Source organism: Homalodisca vitripennis, chromosome X (assembly GCF_021130785.1).
Source record: "Homalodisca vitripennis isolate AUS2020 chromosome X, UT_GWSS_2.1, whole genome shotgun sequence".
Lineage (NCBI taxonomy): Eukaryota > Metazoa > Arthropoda > Insecta > Hemiptera > Cicadellidae > Homalodisca > Homalodisca vitripennis.
The window spans coordinates 26,408,555-26,429,717 of record NC_060215.1 but is presented as its reverse complement, the minus strand read 5'-3'; the positions used below and the strand labels follow the sequence as shown (position 1 = coordinate 26,429,717).

General features: G+C 35.9%; 1 protein-coding gene across 1 annotated transcript in view; it reads left to right on the top strand.

The window, feature by feature from the left end:
- The first annotated feature begins 5,711 nt into the window (after positions 1–5,711).
- Positions 5,712–21,163, top strand: part of LOC124368817 (plastin-2) — a 65,784-nt gene continuing 50,332 nt past the window's right edge. The window contains exon 1 of the mRNA XM_046826217.1: positions 5,712–5,863. Within this exon, the coding sequence (XP_046682173.1) occupies positions 5,768–5,863 (96 nt within the window). The 5' untranslated portion in view covers positions 5,712–5,767. The remainder of the gene's footprint in view (positions 5,864–21,163) is intronic.

Here is a 21,163-nt window from a genome sequence, read left to right as displayed (position 1 = left end):
TATAGTTGTAAGGTCAGACTGGTAACATTGTATACAGCTAAGTCTTCTCAGACTTTGCTGTCCCCACTTTGAGGGGAGTTCACTTGAACTGTTCCATTCTGAGGAGAGTTCATCGGAGAGAAAAGTAGCATCAATTATTTGGTGCAGTCGTCCCAGGATTTTTAACATGTTAAGTTTTATATATATAAAACTATCCCGTTTTAAATTATTAAGTTTGTATTGAATTATTGTATTTTAAAATCTTACAAAATGTATTGTTCGTTTCGGTCAACCAAGGTAAATTAACCTAGGCTAGTATCTGTCATTGTATGGAACGAACCTGGAAAGTCCTAAAATAAATAAGTGTGGTTGTGTCAGGCATCACAATATCGTAAAGTATGGTAATATACTTAATTGTGTTAAAAAATATTATTAAAATTACAATATGTGCAAATATTAGATAGATAAGTGTCGGTCCAATACAGGTAAATGGTGTCTGGATAAAATACTGTGAAATAGTTTTGTATTTTCCATAGAAAGCCCCTCACACCACACTTTATTGATCCTCCAATTGGCTAATGGCACTCAATCAGTAGAACTCTTGAAAAATAATCAAGTGTTCTGAACAGTCCTGAAGCCAAAGCATGCTACACTTAAGAAACTATGGTCTTCCTTAAAGAAGATGAGTACAAGAATAAGTCACACAGTCGTTGCACATGTTGTTAAAGGAACTTTAGATGTCAATACATCTAATTACTACATCACATGTTGGTGGTGTAGGGATAAACAAACATGTATATAAGAAATATGTCCTGAAACTCTTAAACTTAATTTTTTTTCTGTTATAAAACCGTACAGAAAACTATAGAGAAACAACATGTATATCACAGAACAACAAGAACACAGAAAACTTCCAGTCCATCCATAATGGGAATTCCCTCTGCACAATCTTGATTGGCATATTTGTGTAATCCTGATCCTTATTCCAAACAACAGTGTCACACTCAAGGTGACTGGACCAAGCATCTGTAAATCATTGGACAAGAATCTTTGCTATTGCCAAATTGGCTAATACATATAAAAGTTCCTCCACATTACTGCTTTCAAACAACTCCTTATGTGTTCAGAGAAAATAATATTGGGGTATATGAACACCAATACACTTTGTATTGACTAATCACACCAATATCACACAAAAAAAACAAAGGATTAGTTTTAAGAAATCCTGCACCACAATTTTGCTGAGGCTCAGTATGTGGTTGATTCAGGCCCTCGTAATGCAGAATCAATGGTTCATAACTGTTGAGCTCAACTGCTACTTTGTGACTGATAGATCTTATTATCATCAGTATACTAGACATCACAGTTCAGGATAGATGTATGTTGTTTATCAACACCAAGAAGCACATAGGTCCAAAGATAGAGCCTTGAGGCAGTCCTGAATTGGCAACAAAGCCCTCACAGTACTCTATCAAAATATTCTCTAAATTCCCTTCGTCAAGATAAAATCGAATCCAGCAAATAAGATCAGGAAAAGATCTTAGTCGAAATGCTTACTCAAAAAGGTGATCGTAGGAACTTTATAAATATGCCTTTAGAGAGACAAGCTATTATCACTTTTTAACCTTGTCTCAAAATGTTGGCTGAAACAATTTGTCATGAGGCCATGCTGATGTGAAGAGATAAAACAAAAACTCTCCTAAAAAGAAATTTTCTTTACGAGCATTTTTGGTATGACTTGTTAAAAAAAATTGGAGGGAATTAGATGGCTCTCTTTGAAATCGACGTGATTACAAAATCAGGTAAAACTACCTCAGTTTTTCCAATAGAAGGAAATAAATACACTAACGTGTTGGCAAGCTGCCTTACTTATCGATAAACAACACATATAAAATGTCAACATAAAAATGTACACACCGATTATCAAATCGGCCATAATGCCGAAGATTCCAGAGGCGTTCTGACGTGATGTGCACATCCGTGTTTGACCACTGATGGCCTTTTTCATAAGTAACATTTTTAGAAATGTTTAGAATCTATCTAACAACAACTAGATATTAGTCAAAAAGTGTCAACAATATCGTTCATTTGAATGTAATGTGATAAAAGTCTAAACTATGCCGACTATGTATATGACTAATTCTTCCCGTATTTTGATGAAGATGGACATTAATGTTATAGTTTCTTAACCAATAAATATTATAAGTATATTTATTTTTCTTTAGGCCTGTAACTTTCTGCATCACATATATTGGTACACGATGTTTGATTCATATTTGTTTTAGAATGAGATAGGTAAAGACTGGATTTGTTGGGGTATCGAGGTGACAGACAAGAAGACATTATATACTAAATAAAAACACAATTTTATTCTAGCTCTTGTCTAGCATTCAAATTAATGCTCAAACAATCATATTTAAGAACTAAAGTTAATGGATCTTTGTGCTAATTTTAAGGAAGTTATATTAAGAATATAATAGGCGAACAATACTCGTTTAGAAATTCGGCATCACACAGAATCGGCTCCTTGATAACAAACACTGAAACTCCATTGAAATATCACACAATTGAAACGTCACATTATTATTTACATCATGCCAACAAGTATCTTATAAAGCTAATAGTTTTGTCACATGATAATAATGATTGATGTGTTAGAGAAATATATTTGAAGAGATACAAAGTACTAGAGAGTGAATTAACGCTCCAAATAAAGTCTCGGGAAAGTGCTAAAAAAACAATTATGTATAAAAATAAAAATACTACGTCTCAATATCCAACCGAACTACTTTCAACACATAGAAGTCGGATTTCTCATTAGGATCCTGATTTGTTTATTTGTATACATGCCTGTGTGAACAGCAATATATATGGCGAGGCAGACCACCCGTCCGCGATATATATATAGGTTCTCTCTCTTTTAATAACACATCTTGTTCATATTAAAATGAAATTTTTAGTAGTATTAGCTATATTAATATCAACAATCAACACCTTAAGCAAATTACTAACACTTGGAAACAATGCCATCATTATAGTTAATAGTGTAGGGTATGCATAAATCACTGATATGACAAATTCCATGTACTATAAAAATGCATAGTTATGACTAGCACAGTTAGTGTTTGCTTGTCAAGCTAGACAACTCTCATCACTTTCATCTCGCCGACACTACTTCACTTCCTTTTTTACGTAACTGGCAGGAGATTCTTTGCATTTCTTCCTTAATGTTCCCACTGTTCATCATAGCATAGTCAATTTCACACTGGTAATTTATCAACAATAAGAGTTCTCACGGCACCGAGAGAAATGGATCAGTGATGTATCAGAAATGCATCACCTTACGCATTGCAACATTAATTGAAAGTCACTCTTTTCAATCATTACCTATGGACTTTGCGTTGTATTAGTCTAAAGCCTAGGTATAACCCATTAATGTAGAGTATGAAGACATTAAGCCATAGCATTCATTCATGCAAAACGCAAAACACGTGTTAGTCCGTACGGTTCTGCTGCATAAATGTTGATGAAGGTTTTACACGGAAAATTATAACACTTGTCAAAACGCACATCATCCTATAGCTCCAAAGTGGACTGCAAGTGTTCAATCTGATTGCAGTTTTTTTCCTTTATTGTTGTCAGAAAAGTAAACAGAAACAGTGATAATTAAAGTCAGTCTCTATGCATTACCAAACAGATTTAATTTTTATAAAAGTTATTAATGCCCCAGTAGCAACTTGTAAACGACATTTACATTAGACTCATGAAAATAATACAACAAAAATTATCCTGGTTTCGCTACCATTTGTAGGTAACCAATTTTTTAGACAAACTTTTTATTTTGTATATTTTTTCCTATTCTCTGTGTGACATACATATGTATTTATTCTACCTTTCATAGTACATGTAAACAGAACCATTAACAAAAGTGTGTACGCTTGAGAGGAAAGAACATCAATAATGTATTATAGATGTATTTTTTAATGCGATCACAAGTAAAATTATTGAGGTTATCTGCATTTTCCAGTCTCCAATCCAAGTAAAAAGTTTGTGTTTGCCCTTCTGTATTCCTGTTTACATTCTGCTTTTGGCTTGCTAGTTCTCGACTTATCAATTGTTTTATTACGTTGACTTGATTTATTTGATGTCCGTCCACCTCACTTTTCACTGAGGTTGCTAGAGTGGAGATATTTGTGACCATTGTTCAAAGCATAAACTCCAGATAGAGCTTTAATTAACGTTTCATTATCAGAACGAAACTACATCCGCAATATCATTACTTTGGTTCATTAATAATTCTGTAAACAAAATCAGGAATATTTTACTAATTTTGACTCACAGTAACAGTACAAACACAGACCACAACATATTATTAAGCTGTTGAAAGTGGAGGAACAACACGATTTGTTAGAAAAAAGGTAATGTATTAATGACCTTTACTGTTTACTGGGGATCTAAGAGAATCTCGGATGTATGTTATATTTTGGTAACAAAGAGGAATAAAACAAAAAATTCCACATTCAGTGTTAAGGTAGTTAAAAAGGTTATTTTTATCATATTTCTTAAAAAGTTGACATAGGCTGGTATAGGAATGGTTAGGGTGCTAAATTTAAAAATATATGAGATCTACTAGTGGTCGTTAAGGTAGTAAACGTGTTTTTAAAAGGCCGACGAGTAGAAATGAATGTAAACATTAGTGGAAAAACAATTAAAAGGCAAGTCAGTCAGAATAAAAACGTAATCTATCAAAATTATGTTTCACTAACTGATTATACTATCATATGTTGGGTGGGTAACATGGGCACCAACATAGTTTAAATATTGGGAGTCTATTGTTTAAAAATGATAATATAATATATGAGAATTGTCATGAATAATAGTTATGTTCGACATTTAATCTAACAAAAATAAGCACACAATAATAGTTTTTTAAGCTTACTCGCATAGTATCATGACGATTATTTACAGTTGTTGGTTCACACCGAGTCAAAAATTGATAGCACAGTTACAATTTGATATCACCATACTTTTTTAAAACGTCATAAACCAACAGACGTTAATATTAAACTAAACTAATAAATAGTATAGAGGAAAGTTTACTTATATCAAAGACTACCAGCTTTTCGATACCCTGATACTGATTGGACATATTGAAAGCTAATTAGTTAAGCTTCAGCCTATCAAAATACAGCTTTGACCTCTTTTCTTATCTTTTAAAGTGGATGCGTATCACTGGCTCTACATTTTAATTTAATTTTGACTGAAGATATCTTTCCAGAGGCCAAAATATTTCAAGAATTTAACTGTTTCAAAAATGTTTTGTTCTGTAATAACTGTAAAATCTGGATGGTAGCCAAGATATAGTTAAGAAGAAACTAGAGCAATGGATACGACACAAAAGTTTTGTTTCCTAAAAAGATTATATATTAAACTAGTTTTAAACCACGCTACTTTCTCTAATAATGCTTAAAATAACACCTCTCCTCCCTTAGGGTTAAATTTGTAAATTTTCGGTCTGAGAACTATTATGCTATCCCGTTAAAAAACGGAGGTGGTCGGCAACAACGTAATAACAGTAATATTAAATTGGGTTTGGTAAAAACATCGATATGAAGCATGAATGTTCAAATCGATAATTCTCGGTTGCATCATCCGTATCGGCTATTCTCTTTGGACTATCTTCAGACCACGCTCTGTATAATGTGTGAAAAGAAAAAGAAAAGAACTCTATCGCTCGATTGTCACACTCAACACACACATTGAAGGTTGGAGTTCGGTGAGTTCGGTTATGGCGTCAACAGTTGACAGATGCAAAGTGTATTCAGACACCAACGGCAAAATGAGTGGAGATGAAAAAGCAGAACTCCATGAAACATTTAAAGCGGTAAGTTTCCAATTTACGTATTCATCGCTCATATATCTATTGTTCCCATGTATTAGGGAAGTTTAAATATCTTATGAAGAATTGTTCTTAACCTAACACTACAGCGGATCCTATTACTTAGATACGTAATAATCTTTACTTATTTTTTATGATAAACATGTTGGTTCTCTATAATTACTAAAGCTGTTGTAGAGTAATCTAAAACTCATACCATAAATTTAATTTTTTTTAAATCAAATAAAACTATCAAAATTTAATCTTATATTTAATTGTTGTCAAATTTTTGGTTTAAGTCATCCAACATATTTTCGATCACTATAAGAGCATAAGTTTTAAATAATCTATTAGGCTTAAATTGCTATGTACTCCTTTTTTTGCATTAACAGCTCAGCTAATTTTTCCACCATAACTCATTGATTTTATATAAAAATTTACAGATTAATATTTGGTAATAAGAAAATATTCATGCATCAAAAAATAAAATAAAATGCAATAGGAATGCCATCATTATTGCACTATAGACCCCACACAGAGTTTGCTTCTTCTATGTGAGTGTGGCAATGTTATATTTAGGTAGACTAATAACAGCTTGTGTTCTTTCTGAATTATATACAGTTTGACTGGTGGTGCCGTTCCCCAAGCTCAAACTTCTGACTTTATGAGCTCCTGTGTATGTCAATAAAGCTCTCAGCAATTATTGGGTTAACTTCAATGTCTTTCATATTTTAGTATGATGATTAGGCAGTCCGTGGAAAGTAATAAACATGAGAAGTAAGTGTCAGAAAGCCATCATAACGTTGCTTAGTTGTTAGTCAGATGTTCATTGTCCATGCACTGCTTCTTATCCGACAAAGAGGGATTGAGGACCTCAATTGTAATAAAGATAAGGAGGTTTTATTAATTTAGGTTTTGTCCGCGTGTGTTGTGAGTTTAGCATTCAGCTTTGTAAATTTTCTGAGAATGATAGCGATTGGGATGTAAACTCAATTTATCAACCATGACTTGACGCCAAGTTCTTAATTCTAAGGACTGCCTGATCGACATACTAACATATGAAAGAAATAGAAACTAATGAAATAATTTTTCAGAATTATCTGTTGGCCATTAGGTTACTTTGTAATTCTCTTAATCCCTTGACTGGCACTTCCAAGTCAACACGGGCAATCCCACTTTTGTGTTCATGCTCATGTTAACAGGTTCCAAACAACTGCTTTGCTACACGACACCTGACTGCTGTAAAAGAAATCTATATTTTATTGGTACTACATTCTGAGAGTGAACTAAGGAACTATCACGAAAGCACATAATGAAGTTTTACCTGTACTTGAGAAACAAAATGTTATTGTTTTCTAGTTTTCCATTGGAGTTTTAAGGTGCTTCTGCATGTTTTTAATTTTCTGATTTGATTGTGTATCAATCAGTATGACAAGAATTAGTTGTAATAAAGATAAGGACGTTTATCAATTTAGGTTTTGTCCGCATGTGTTGTGAATTATTCATTCAGCGTTGCAACTTTACTGAGAATGATAGCGATCGGGATGCAGACTCAATTTATCAACCATGACCTGACGCTAACGTGATGAATCAGGAGATTCCGACAGCAGGTTGGTGAATGAAGATATCGCTGAAGTTGATTATGGTGGGCGAGAAACACGCTACATGTGCACTGACGGTGGAGCAGGTCTGAGTGTGGGAAATAAACCCGGCAATAACAGCACCGTTAAAAACTAGGCACTTTAAGGTTTAATTTCATAGAAAGTAACATTCAGTACCTACGATATTGGCTATTTTACGGAAAAGTATCTTTAACGTCTTGATTATTTGACTAGTAATTACTTTATACAAATTTATAATGAAATTGTCTGAAAATGTTATGGATTCCAATTGTCTTGGATTAAGTTAATAAGTTAGTTAGGTCTACTACAGTAGGGGCCACTATAAAGTGCAGTTGAGGGAGGAGTCTGTTCGGTGTGTTATCTTGAAGTAGCAAACGAAAACGGAGCGACATTACCAAACTTGTTCCCCCGCTTGTTTTCCCGGTAAGCTGCGTAATTGAGGAGTACTTCAAATACTTAATTCTTATGTTCGAAAAAAATGTTGGAGCTGTCTTAAACAAATTAACTACATATTACAAAATAGAGTTTTGTGGTAATTAAAAAAAATGTTCGTCTTATTTACATGTTAAGATAAATGGGTTGAAAGGAATGATTGCATTACATTATCCCTTTACGAAGAATATGAATTAAATATTTTTGTATTAACTTAGCCTTAATATAAATAAAAAAGACGTAAACATTAATTTCCCGTATTTAATAGTTTCAAGTAATAATGGCATTTCATTTTAGATTACAATAAAAACGTTATCAACTACATGGGAGAACTACATTTCTTTTCAAAGATATACTTCAGTACATAATCTTGGAAATTTGCTACTGTAACGGTTTTGTTTCTGTTTGTTATGCACTTCGGATCTCATAAATTTATAAATATTTGATAGTATTTTTCATACCTGGCTTTTACGTTAAATATTTTTCACATCTAGTGATTTAAATATTAACACTGACAACAGTTGAGAATATCATAAAGGACAAAATTGTCTGTTATAAATGCATTTTATTCTAGATTTAAAAATTAGTTGTTTTCTATAACATCCAATGAAGTTTGAAACACAGTATATATCTAAAATAGACAATATCAGATGAGTGAAAATTATGAGACAAATGTTGATTTACATGTAAACAGAATCTGCACACAAGTCAGTCAGATGATGCAGACGGATGAGTCACGCTGTTTCAAGGAAATAGCTCCTTCTTCCCTTTATCCGTCAGTACCTATTGTCAGTTGTGGTTAGAAACTTTTTGCGTTTTCCTGATTTCCAATAAACGTATACGACTATGACATTTCTTCCTGAGAGTGAATAACATAAAATTATGAAAGTAAAAATATTAATCAGGGATGCTACAGGTCAGGGAAGTCAGGGAAAAGTCAGGGGAAAAAAAACAGGACTGGAAATCAGGGAAAAGTCAGGGAATCCGGTCTCAAGTCAGGGAATTTCGACGTTGGTCAGGGAAAAATATAAAATCCCTTTACACAAATAAACTTACTGCCGCCGTGCTGAGTCCAAGCCTGCAGACAATGCACTTTATTTTTTGCTTTTTTATATTTGCCACCCTGTTAGCCTCAACACCGCTTTTTTCCACCCATTAATTGCCAAAAACCCTGGGGATTGCGTCAAAAAAAGTTAGGGAAAAATGAAAAATTTGGTCTGGAAATCAGGGAAAAGTCAGGGAATTTCATTATTGGACTCCTGTAGCAACCCTGTTAATTAATCATTCAAGCTCCAACATGTTTTGTTTTACAATCCTCATAAGTATTTTGTGAGAGATGTAATTATTTATTTGATAATTAAAAAATTCAAGTATATTATTACAATTCTTAATAATTTCTTACAAACAAGCTTCTTTAAAGGTTACCGATTGTTTAAAAAAAGTTATAAATAAATTTTTATTCAGTTACATAACTTAGTAAAAGCATTAGAATTGCAATAAGTTTGAAGGTCAGACGCTTAAATCTTGTCTATTTGCCTTGAAAGTTGTTTAGTTAATCCGACCTTCTTATGATTATCTTTTTATTAAAATATCTTGTACTGTTTAAGTAGTTTCGGCTACGCAATGTACAAGTGAAAGTAGTGATATCCTAGTTTTACAGTGTATAAGTAATGCCTCAACTGGCAGTCACTTTCATGATAAAGCCAACAGGTTTGTGAAAACAACAGTTGTGATGGACTTGAAGGCTGCGGATAATCTACTGTTGACAACTTATTATATTTCACTTCAAGCTTACAACATTCGTTAACAAAGTAGTTTAGAACTTTGTACACAACAGAAGGCTCACATTCTGGGTGCATAAAAACACTTTATTTCAATAATTAAGATGAATGAAACATTTGCATACTTTTTGTATTAAGTCTTTGATGAGTCTCATTTAATTGATACACGTTTAACCCCACCGAAACAGGCATGGAATTAGTTGAAGGCTTTATGTATATGTAATGTTACTTTTCTATTCCGTGTCACTCCTACACGAGTATGAGAATTCTCATGATGATAACGTGGCTGGGTGAACAACTTTTAGAGATGTATTGCAAGGGTTTTTATATAATCAACCATAAGTTTACTACTATGAGACTTTTAAAATTCATTCAATTACCTCAATTATAATCTGAAAATTATATATGAATTTTTAATTATGTAATAGTAAAGGATGGCTGTATAATATTGAGGTTAGGGATTATAATTACATACATAATTGTGAAATACCGTGTACACATTTTACCTTGATTTTTACTATTTTGTAGAATTATTTTAGAGCACTCTGTGAGAAAATGAAATCGGAGATCATAATTTTTTAAATTAGGTTGATGATTGTAATGTAAACAGGTGAAACACAGCAATTAAATTCGAACAAATATTTTACTAGCATAATTTTATTTTTCTTGTTTTACGGTATGACAATAGATTATTGATTTCAAAGTAGAGGGTTAGGATATAATGTGGACTAGCTGACCTGTGTAAAAGTTGGACTGTAACAGTGAAGCCACACGCATGCATTTCTGTCATGAATAATTTGTTTCACTTAGAAACCATGGTAGGACAGCTGATTTAATCTTGCTTTGATGGCTGCTGATATGAACTTTTTTTAATAAAGCCTCGGGTAATGTCATATACGTGTTGTGACGATTCCAGTGTAGGTCTCTTAGTTTTAGTACTTTGTTTGTTTTTTATGTATAGTATACAAAGTTGATATTTTGTAAAAATGTATTGAGTTCTAGTGAATCTAGTGAAAACTCGTGAGGTTTGCGAGGTAATGGTTATTAAGAAACGTAGAGTAGCTACAGTAGTAATTAAGATTATTGATTACTTACGATCAGACTTCTGTAGTGTTTTTTTAATGTTTTGTATTCAATAAAATCAGTGTAAAATCCGAATATCGTCAATTTTTGAGACAGATTTGTTAAAAAGTTGAACTTTGCTTGTGTATTTTATACATTAGATGTCTAAGATTGATTTGGAATTTAGTTATTTTTGCTATGCGAGATCTGAAAACGTTTTTATATAATTATTTTATCGAATTAAGGTGATGAAATTCCATATGACTTGACATTTTTTATTTGTAAGAAATTTTGAACAACGTACTAGTGTCTATTATTTTTTTAAATCTAAGCTAGAACGTTTTATGGATTTAATTTCATACTTTTTGCACACAAAAAGATGTGAGAATAAAAATAGGGAGTACTAAATCTTATTATTTGTTCCAAGTTTGTTTTTAACAATGGAATTGTTGTGAAAGGAAACAGGATTTTTCTGGCTGTACATTTTGCCATTGATCATCCTGATCAAAGAACAGTTATTTCCGTCCGTGAATCACTGTGTTATCAGTCACTGTGAATAGAAGAAACATTACAATGACTGCAGTAAGCTTGCAGGAAGTGTACCACACATTTCACTCATGATGTATACATGGAATTGTGTCAATAATGAATCAGGATAATAATAAAACAATTACAAAATGTTAACCGAGTTATAATTAAGACATTTTGAACTGTTAAAAATCATATAAACTGCGTAATCAAGTGGTTTATGTACAGATAATATAAGAAGTGGTCTTAGAATGATAAATTTAACACTTTTTATAAATAATTTTTTTTACTAATCAATTTTATTACTAAAAGACTTAAATATACAGGGGAAAACAATTTAATATACTTTCCCCATATGACTTTTTATTATTAGTCTCCCAGGCACTGGATAACTGAATCGCAGCATCGCCCCACATAGGGCAGTTTCACGTAGTTCCATAAAAGACTACACTCACATAGTTGAATAGATGGAAAAAATAGCATAATTATAAGGTGTGTGGCGTTTTCACTTTATTTTCAGACATTTGTTGCAGTAAAACATATTATTATCTTATTTACAACACGATATATGTGTTCCACGGTTGGGAAAGTAAATACTAGTTGAAACTTGCAAGAGGTGATCTCTGCACGATCTGTGATCGGTGGTGCGCGCATGCGCGATCGTGGCTGCCGCCCAAGACCACCCGTGCCAGGAGAGCGATCGGGTTTTGTTGGTAAAGTCACGGTGTTGGCTGTAAAGTCACAGCCTAGTAGTAAAACGAATTTAAGTTCTCCCCCCCCCCCCCCCCCCCACCACGGAAGACCATCGCCATTTACACAGTTTTACGGCCTCACTTTTTATAGTAGCGTCATAGGGGATGTCTTATTTCGAATGTAATTCATACGCTTTTTAGTTTTTATTTTCTGTAAAATTATACACTTTTCAATATATAAATGATGGGATACAACAAAGTTTTTGAGATTTTTTTCTGAATTGCCCATAAAAATGTTGAAAACAAACGCGTAAGGATAACTTCCCTGAATCATGCAAATGGAAAGAAAAATGGGATTATTCCACGAAACACTAGTCATGTATACTGCATATATTGAGTAACCATTTCATGGAATAATGTCTTGTAAAATGTTACTATGAAATATTTTTTAATAAATAAAAACATGTCATCTGCTACACTTGTACTGTAATAATCTGGTATCCTTATCTTTAAGTTTGGTTTCTGTGGTCTGAATTCAATATTTCAATTACTATTTTAGCTATCGACAATTTCTCGTGTGACGATAAAAAATATTTTTTACACTTCTTTCTTACATTTGTACCTTTTATTTGAACCGTATATATTATTTTCTATATCAGAAAAGGGATGTAAATATAAACGTAGAAATCGATGTTCTTAAAATATGTTCAAACAGTCAAGTTTGACCCAGCTGAAAGTGACTGTGTCTTTAATTATAGAATTGTGACTTTGAAATACGGTGAGTTATAGTACTTTAGAACCCGCGTTAACAAAAACAATTGTTCAATTATCTTTTTTGTAGGAATTTTTATTTGTAGAAGAACTTCAATATTTTAAAATGTGTACATCGTGTAAACTGATATTCAATGAAATGAATCATCGCAAGTACCCTAGCTACTAGTAAGTTCTATTGACAGGACCCCAGTAAATGTTTATTACAAATTGAATCACAGTGAAATATCACCTGACTCATACTTCTCGCGTAATCGTTTTTGTCGGTTTACATTGTCGTCCTGGCCTGACTCATCGTTTTTTGCCTGACTCTAGATTGACTAAGACAGTTACTTAAACTGGTTGAAGGTTTTTACAATTGTGTTTCCACATACGCACAGTATACGTCAAGCACACCTGCCACAAGCCATCCTCCTACCGTGTGCTGCAGATCAGTCGTACCAAATTAGTTTATCAACATCTGATAATATTGTAATCGTCAACAATAAAATTAATTTTTGTTCATTTCAAAATGGGTTTTAGAAGTAGGCGAAGTTGTGCACATTTTTACATGATTAATACGGACTGTATAGATTATTTTGTGAAACCTTGGTGATATGTTCGTTCACATAAATATAGCCTTGCTCATCTCATATAGGACGTTACCTTTCCTACATTCAATCTACGCCAAATCAGCGTTTTCAAAGTTTGGTCAGGAAAGTGCCTTAACTATTCATTTGTCTTATAAATTAAATTAAACCCGCCAATATGGGGTTTCGTGATCCTCTTCGTGATCATAATATAGACAGGTTGGCGAGTTCGCTCGGACTAATCCACGAGGCTCACGTGCTCGTCTGCAAAGTCTCATGAGTGTATTGTATTGCACGTATCCACCTGGAACGCTGAAAATGTATCATCAGTCAGCGTCGTGTTTTCTTGGATTACTCCAAGGTCATCAGCGTCTTATCATCGATTCCGACAAACCCGTTCCGGTCCATAAGGGCTAGGTGTCCACTTGATGTACGAGAGTTACTGACCCGCCGCGCCGTGTGACGCAAGGGCGGGCCCCGTACGGGCTAGGTGTCCACTTGATGTACGAGAGTTACTGACCCGCCGCGCCGTGTGACGCAAGGGCGGGCCCCGTACGGGCTAGGTGTCCACTTGATGTACGAGAGTTACTGACCCGCCGCGCCGTGTGACGCAAGGGCGGGCCCCGTACGGGCTAGGTGTCCACTTGATGTACGAGAGTTACTGACCCGCCGCGCCGTGTGACGCAAGGGCGGGCCCCGTACGGGCTAGGTGTCCACTTGATGTACGAGAGTTACTGACCCGCCGCGTCGAGTGACGGAGGGCGGGCCCCGTACGGGCTAGGTGTCCACTTGATGTACGAGAGTTACTGACCCGCCGCGCCGTGTGACGCAAGGGCGGGCCCCGTACGGGCTAGGTGTCCACTTGATGTACGAGAGTTACTGACCCGCCGCGTCGAGTGACGAGGGCGGGCCCCGTACAGGCTAGGTGTCCACTTGATGTACGAGAGTTACTGACCCGCCGCGCCACAACGCTGTCGTGTGTTGGACCTTGGAGGAATGCCGACGACGGCAGGCGGACGTTGAACCGTGACATCAACTTCACTGAATTCAACCTGGCGGCGTGTGTCAGCTACGCCGGTGCCGTGCTGGAATACCGCCCTTTAATAACACCGAACAGTCTCAGAAAAGCACCGAGAGTTTCCGCTGATACGTTATCTCCTGTTTCATATCCTGTGTCGCTCGGCATCCTTGGAGGCTGAAACCGCAACGCAGCTTCCCTCTTGGTTCCGCGAAGTTTTAGACATACGCTCACGTCATCCGATTTCGACGTTGAAGAACTGTTACCATCTGTCACTACGTTAAAAATACTCTACTGTATTTTAGTAAGGCAAGTGATGACTGATATCACAAAGTGTGGAACGTATTAAGATCGTTTTCTTCTACAATAACTGCATATCGAATTGTCAAATGGTCTCTAGTAGTAAAATATCTGGCATAAACTGTCATTAAATTAAATTAATTATTTGTAATCCGTATATATTGTTTAAGGTCAGGGTCGAGTTCTTAGCCGCGTCTTATATCACTAGAAATGTTTTAGTCCTAAAACGAATATATTGTACTATTTGAGTTTTATGCACTATGGAAGCTATGTACGTATTACCGCATGGCCTTGTGTTGTTCTCGGACAAGGAACGCGTAGAAATATTTGTTGAACGAGTCCAGTTAATTCTGTGAAAAGAACTTCTGGGACCTTTCCCTCACTATGGCGACCAGAATCATTTTTAGTTTGTAGACCATGATTGGCAATCAACATGGTCACGTACAGTACATACGCGATAGTCACAATACAATCAGTGAGCAAAAGGAAACTACAATTAATTCGTTTAGTGGCTAATCCAGTGGTATCATAACATAGCAAATTAACAATTTGTAAGATCTGAGTTAAGACTTTTTCAAAATAATAGTAAGGCAAAGAATAATATAATATAACATTTTAAAATTGGTAACAATATATAATAACTAAACGAACATTAACGAATTAAAATATATTTCAGTGTCTTTGCACATCGGGTACTCATTTATAGTATGAAAAGGATATTTTACTAACCAATCGAACAATAATCTATTAAAACTTTTTCAGCGAAATGAGTACTAAGCTTTAATTTATTAAAAAGTGTGACTGTTTTACTAAGTATCTCAAAATCTTTATTTAGTAAATGGCAACTTCTTGTGTTATGAAAGTGAAGATGACTCCTTAAAGCATAGTTACCAATATTAGACTTAAGGTAGTTTAGTGACTCTTCAGATCCAAAAGAAGGATGGTCCACAAGGAGTTCGGAAAAAATTTAACAAAAGCATAGCTCAAGATATACATTATTATAAAGGGGTTGTTTGGCAGAGATGAATGCTAAAGGGAAAATCCTAGTATCAGTTAGTATAATGGAAATTTCTTATTTTTAGATTGGCCTTTGGACTTTACTTGGTGTACATAAACAATAATAATAATAATAAATCTTTATTGTGTTCACAATTTAAGCAAATTGTATACAATCGTCAATATACATGTATTAAAATGAATTAAACTAATTAAAATAAATCAATTTAAATGCAAGTCAATCAGTCATTAAAAACTTTTCAGGTATGCTGATTACAATTTAGAACAGAACTAAAGGACTAGCCAATTTATTTCAATTAACTTCAAATTTAATCCCCAGCGGCTCTCATCATAAACTCTTCAACAGAGTAGAACACCCTCGACACCAATAGGTTTCTCAAATCGAGCTTTGAATTTTTTAGGATCATTTAAATTTTTATCTCATCAGGGAGCTTATTTATGAACCTTACGCCAACCTCGGATGGTAGACGTTCGAACATGGCAGTTTCTGTGCTGTTGAATACGGAAATTGTCCCGGCCTCTAGTCCCGTATTGGTGAACGTCCCTGCCTTGGACCAACTCACACTTGAATCGGCAGTACAGAGCAAACCTCAAGGATATAGAGACAGGGCAAAGTCAGTAATTCAAGCTCCCTAAAGGAATTTTTACATGAATCTCTGAATTTCAATTTTGAAATTAGTCGGACCGCTTTCTTTTGAATTCTAAATACTCTTTCAAATTTGTATTTAGAACAGCTGCCCCACAGTCTCAGCCCGTATGTTATATGAGGATATACAAGGCCAAAAATAGGCCGTTCTTAGTAAGTCCAAGGAGCAAAACTTGGAGAGATTTCGTAAAGCATAAATGCCCGAAGAAACCTTTGAACAGATGCTTTTCTATGTGATCGTCCCATGTCAGGCTCGATCAAGGCACATCCCTAGGAACTTGGTAGAATCATTTTCCTCTAGGAGGACATCATCCACCATCACAGCAACGCAATCCTCGGGCTCATATTGTCGAAGGCAAAAATTTAACACATTTGATTTGGAACTGTTCGCTCTCAGATTCAATGTTGAGAAAATACTGAATACATGAATTCAGTTCTAAAAAAGTATTGATTTCTAAATTGGTTCTTTTTGTTTTAGCTTTGAAACAGAGCGTTGTATCGTCAGCGTATTGAACCATTTTTACCTGTTAGGAGCGACGAATTCAACCCGTTGACGTACACAAGAAATAGTACTGGTCCAAGGACAGATCCTTGCGGGACACCATAGGCCATTTTTTACCTCTTTGACAGGGAAATTCGCAATCTGCACACACTGGCTCCTATCTCTGAGATAAGACGAAAGCCATTCGTGCGGCAGACCTCGAACACCACATGTCTTCAACTGGCACAACAATGTCTCATGATGTACACAGTCGAATGCTTTGGAAAAGATCAAGGAATATGCTTAGCACATGTTCCCGTCTCTCCAGTCCATCGACGACAACGGTTTCGATTAAATTTGTGACGGCATCGATAGTGGATTTGTTTTTTCTGAAGCCGAATTGATGAGAACAAAGAACATCAAAACGCTCAAAGAACCCCTCTAATCTCGACAGAAAAAGCTTTTCAAAAATTTTGCTTATGACTGGAAGGATTGAAATAGGACGATAGTTTGCTTGCAAGGCAAGGATCGTCTTTTTTGAAAAATTGGCGTGACTTTCGCTGTTTTCAGGGTGGAAGGAAAAATGCCTTGAGCGAAAGACATGTTGATCAAATTTTTCAGTGGAGTCAAAATGTGCTTAAAGCAGCGTTTGAGCAGCCACATAGACATGCCGTTAATGTCACATGAATGTTTTGGTTTGCATCTCTGTATCAGACGAGACACCTCTCCTCACTCACTGGAGACAGTGCCATGGAAGAGACCGGTCCCACGAATGACACTTGGTTGGAGCATTTGAAAGATGGATCGGATAATGCAACCGACGAAAAAAAAGCGTTGAATTCACCTGCTACTTTTAATGGATCTGTAATTAATTCATTCTGTATTAAGAGTTTTGGAATTTTATATTGTTTTGATTCATTGGGCTGTGTCGTTTAAATTTTTTATGATGCTCCAAGCAGTTTTTGGAAAAATTTTCAGAATTTGATAGCTTCTTTTCGATTTCACGTGCTTTTGCTGTTTTTTATTGCTTTTCGATAATTGGTCTTGAAATTTCTATAAAAAGCTTTGAATTGTTCGTTTTTTTTGTTTGCACGTAGATGGAATTGTAAAATTTCAAACGTTCACGTAATTTCAAAATATCTTGAGTCATCCACGAATTAGATTTTGTCTTTTTTCGCTCTCTAAAGTGTTTAAAACGGGCAAGCTATGTTCAAAAGAAAAACAAAACGTTCGTGGAACGCGGAAAAGCTTTATCGACATTTTCAATTTGATCTAAAAACGTCCATGACTCATTTTTTAAAAATGAATTTCATAAGGGCGATGTTTACCGAACTCAAGTCCCTTTTCATTTTGGCTGAATGAGTTATAATTTTGGGCCTGAAATTATTAATTATGGTCTCCTGAGCATAGTGGTCAGATATTGGCTACATTCCAGTACAGAGATTGTGGCGTTTGGAATGTTTGTGATGACGTTGTCGATGGCTGTGCTCGATGTGGTGGTCACTCGTGTTGGCGTGTTTATACTGACCAGATTATAGCAAAAGAATTAAGAATATCACGTAGCCGCTGGGTTAAGGGGTTAGTGTGGTCCAAAACGTCGATATTGAAAATCGCCAGTTATAATAAAACTTGGACGACTTTAAACTGAGAGAATTTAGAAAGAATTTCAAATTTTTCAAAAAAGGTGTTGCTGCATCCATTTGGAGAGCGATATAAACCAATTATGATAATTTTGTTTTCGGGATTTAGGTTGATTTTTACTCCAACCACTTCAAAATCTAAATCACAACTATGATCGATTCCTGAAGGGAAGGAATTCCATACCAAGTTTTACGAAAGCCTTTACTTGTGGCTAACAACGCTGGGTGCAGACTGACAAAAGCGGGGGCTACAACTGGTTCTCTGATCGGAGTCTCACTTCATCGATAAATTAACCCAAAATCATTTCTTTCGAGTTGTCTCGGTCCAAAGGTCGAATTGAATCCCTTTTATCGGGCCGGGTAAGCGACCCGACCTCGTCTGGTACCGGGTGTACTGTTACAGTACCGTAGTAGTGCTCGGACGGGGAGTGCGGTGACGGTCTAGGAGCCAGTGGCACCGCGGTCGGTGAGGCGGCTAGGTTTACACTCTTGTGGACGTGATAAGCAGTGTAAGTGATTAGCATATCGGTGACTCAGGCGGCACGCCAGGCCGCGGCATTCCTACGCGTTGATGTGTCCACGGCAGCCGCAACACACCCACATCACGTAGCCTACGTCAACCTGCGTGGCCTACCTTTCGTGTCCTCACCTTGGCTCTGACCGCATATTACGACGTTTGCTGCTCGTCACTTCCACCGTCAATCGCAGTCACACGTTATTGTCCGTTTCATCGTTAATGGCACTGCAGACCATAACACTATTGAGAACTAACTAAGTGACTGCACATGATAAAACAACAATTGGAGGCTAATTTACATAAGTAATTTTTGATAATATTGCTGATTTTGTTGGGAATTCTGCAAACCAGAACACTATTGAGAACTAAGTGATTGCAAGTGATAAAACAACAGTTAGAGGCAAACCACAAACAACATATTCATAATTACATTTTGATAATATTGCTGATTTTGTTGGGAATTCTGCAAACCAGAACACTATTGAGAACTAAGTGATTGCAAGTGATAAAACAACAGTTAGAGGCAAACCACAAACAACATATTCATAATTACATTTTGATAATATTGCTGATTTTGTTGGGAATTTTGCAGACCATAACACAATTGAGAACTAAGTGATTACAAGTGATAAAACAACAGTAGAGTCTAATATTCATAATTAAATTTTGATAATATTGCTAATTTTTTAGAAATTCTGCAAACCTTAATAGGACATTGTACATTGCTTTATTGTTCATGCAAATCTTATTAATTTCATCTAATCTGTTAATTCACAACAGTCTCAAATCGCGGTCGAATTGGTACGATCGTAGGCTTTCCAAGGATCATCGCTTCTAAATATAGACCACTGGATGACTCACTGCGATAATACGCGTTGTATTTAATACAATCGAATAGTTTATTCGCTGCATTTTCCACTTGGCCTTTATATAAACGATTTCCGCTATAAATCATGGTGATGTATTCGATTTGTAATTCGATTATCGATTTGAATTACAACTACATTTGATTTATACAATGGTCGTTTAATTGAATGCGAGACAAGTTCTCTCATGCATTATGATCGTTAGTAAACGGTGAATCCGACACTACTTGTGATAGTGACATAGCCAAATGCGATAGAACCAATAACCTAACGGATTGGTTCTTATATCTCTCTCGCCCTATACATTAATGGCGTGTTGAAGGTCTAAAATAAATACCGTAATTTGCAAAATGTAAAATGACAGACATGACAATGACAAGATAAATAATTTACAAAATAAGTTTAAAATAGTTCAACTGCAAGAGGCGACTGTGCAGTCAGGCACTGACGACTATTGTTATTGTGCTGTTGTAACCACCCAGCTCGCACGGGGATGCGTAATTCTGAATCTGTACAAAGTGATCAGTTAAACTTGTAGTTTACTCGCGAAGAAATGCACTCTCTTAGTCATTTAGCCGTGGCGAGATTCGGTCGATGTCATCACAACTGTTTATATTAATTTTGGCCACTTGGAATTGTTTACAGTCCGCGGAGATTTGTTTTCTTGCATCCAGGTATTGCGCGTGACTCATCGGTGGCTCAGTCCCCCATGACTCAGGGAGGTTGTTTATTGTGGGTGGTCGTCTGGTGGGGGGGGGGGAGAGAAATGACGTGTGTCGTTCGCAGAGAACCCCGCGGTCGGACCCAGCACCGCTTTGCACAGCCAATTGCACTTCATTGCCAATAAAATCGAACTAAAACTTTGTAACTACCTGTTTGTGTTAGAGCCAATACCTCGTAAACCGCTGTCGTTACAGTTCCGGCACTTGACTCTGCGCTCATGTCTGACGTTGGTCTGGGGCACGAGTCGCCACCGCTCGACGGATTGTTTTGACTGGCGCACAACTCATACTCCACTTCGGTTTTATCGCTATTAAACCGATGTTGATATTGAAACAAGGTGCCGATGACCGGTGTTTCAGACATCTTTTATGTCGTAATAAAGTTCTGGCGACTGCCTCAGACGTGTTGCCTAACAGAACATGCACTGCACGTATATATCAGTCAGGCTCTCTAATTGTTTGAAAAACTTACATTAGGATCAGAGACGGCAATATGAGGGATCAGCAGGTCGTCTCAGAGAAATTTTGAATTAAAACCACAATGTGTTTATAGTTTTAGTTTCTGAGTGCACGTATTTTTGGTAATAATGATGACTAACGGTGTTTATTAAACACGCAATTACGGTTATGCAGGTACAGTAT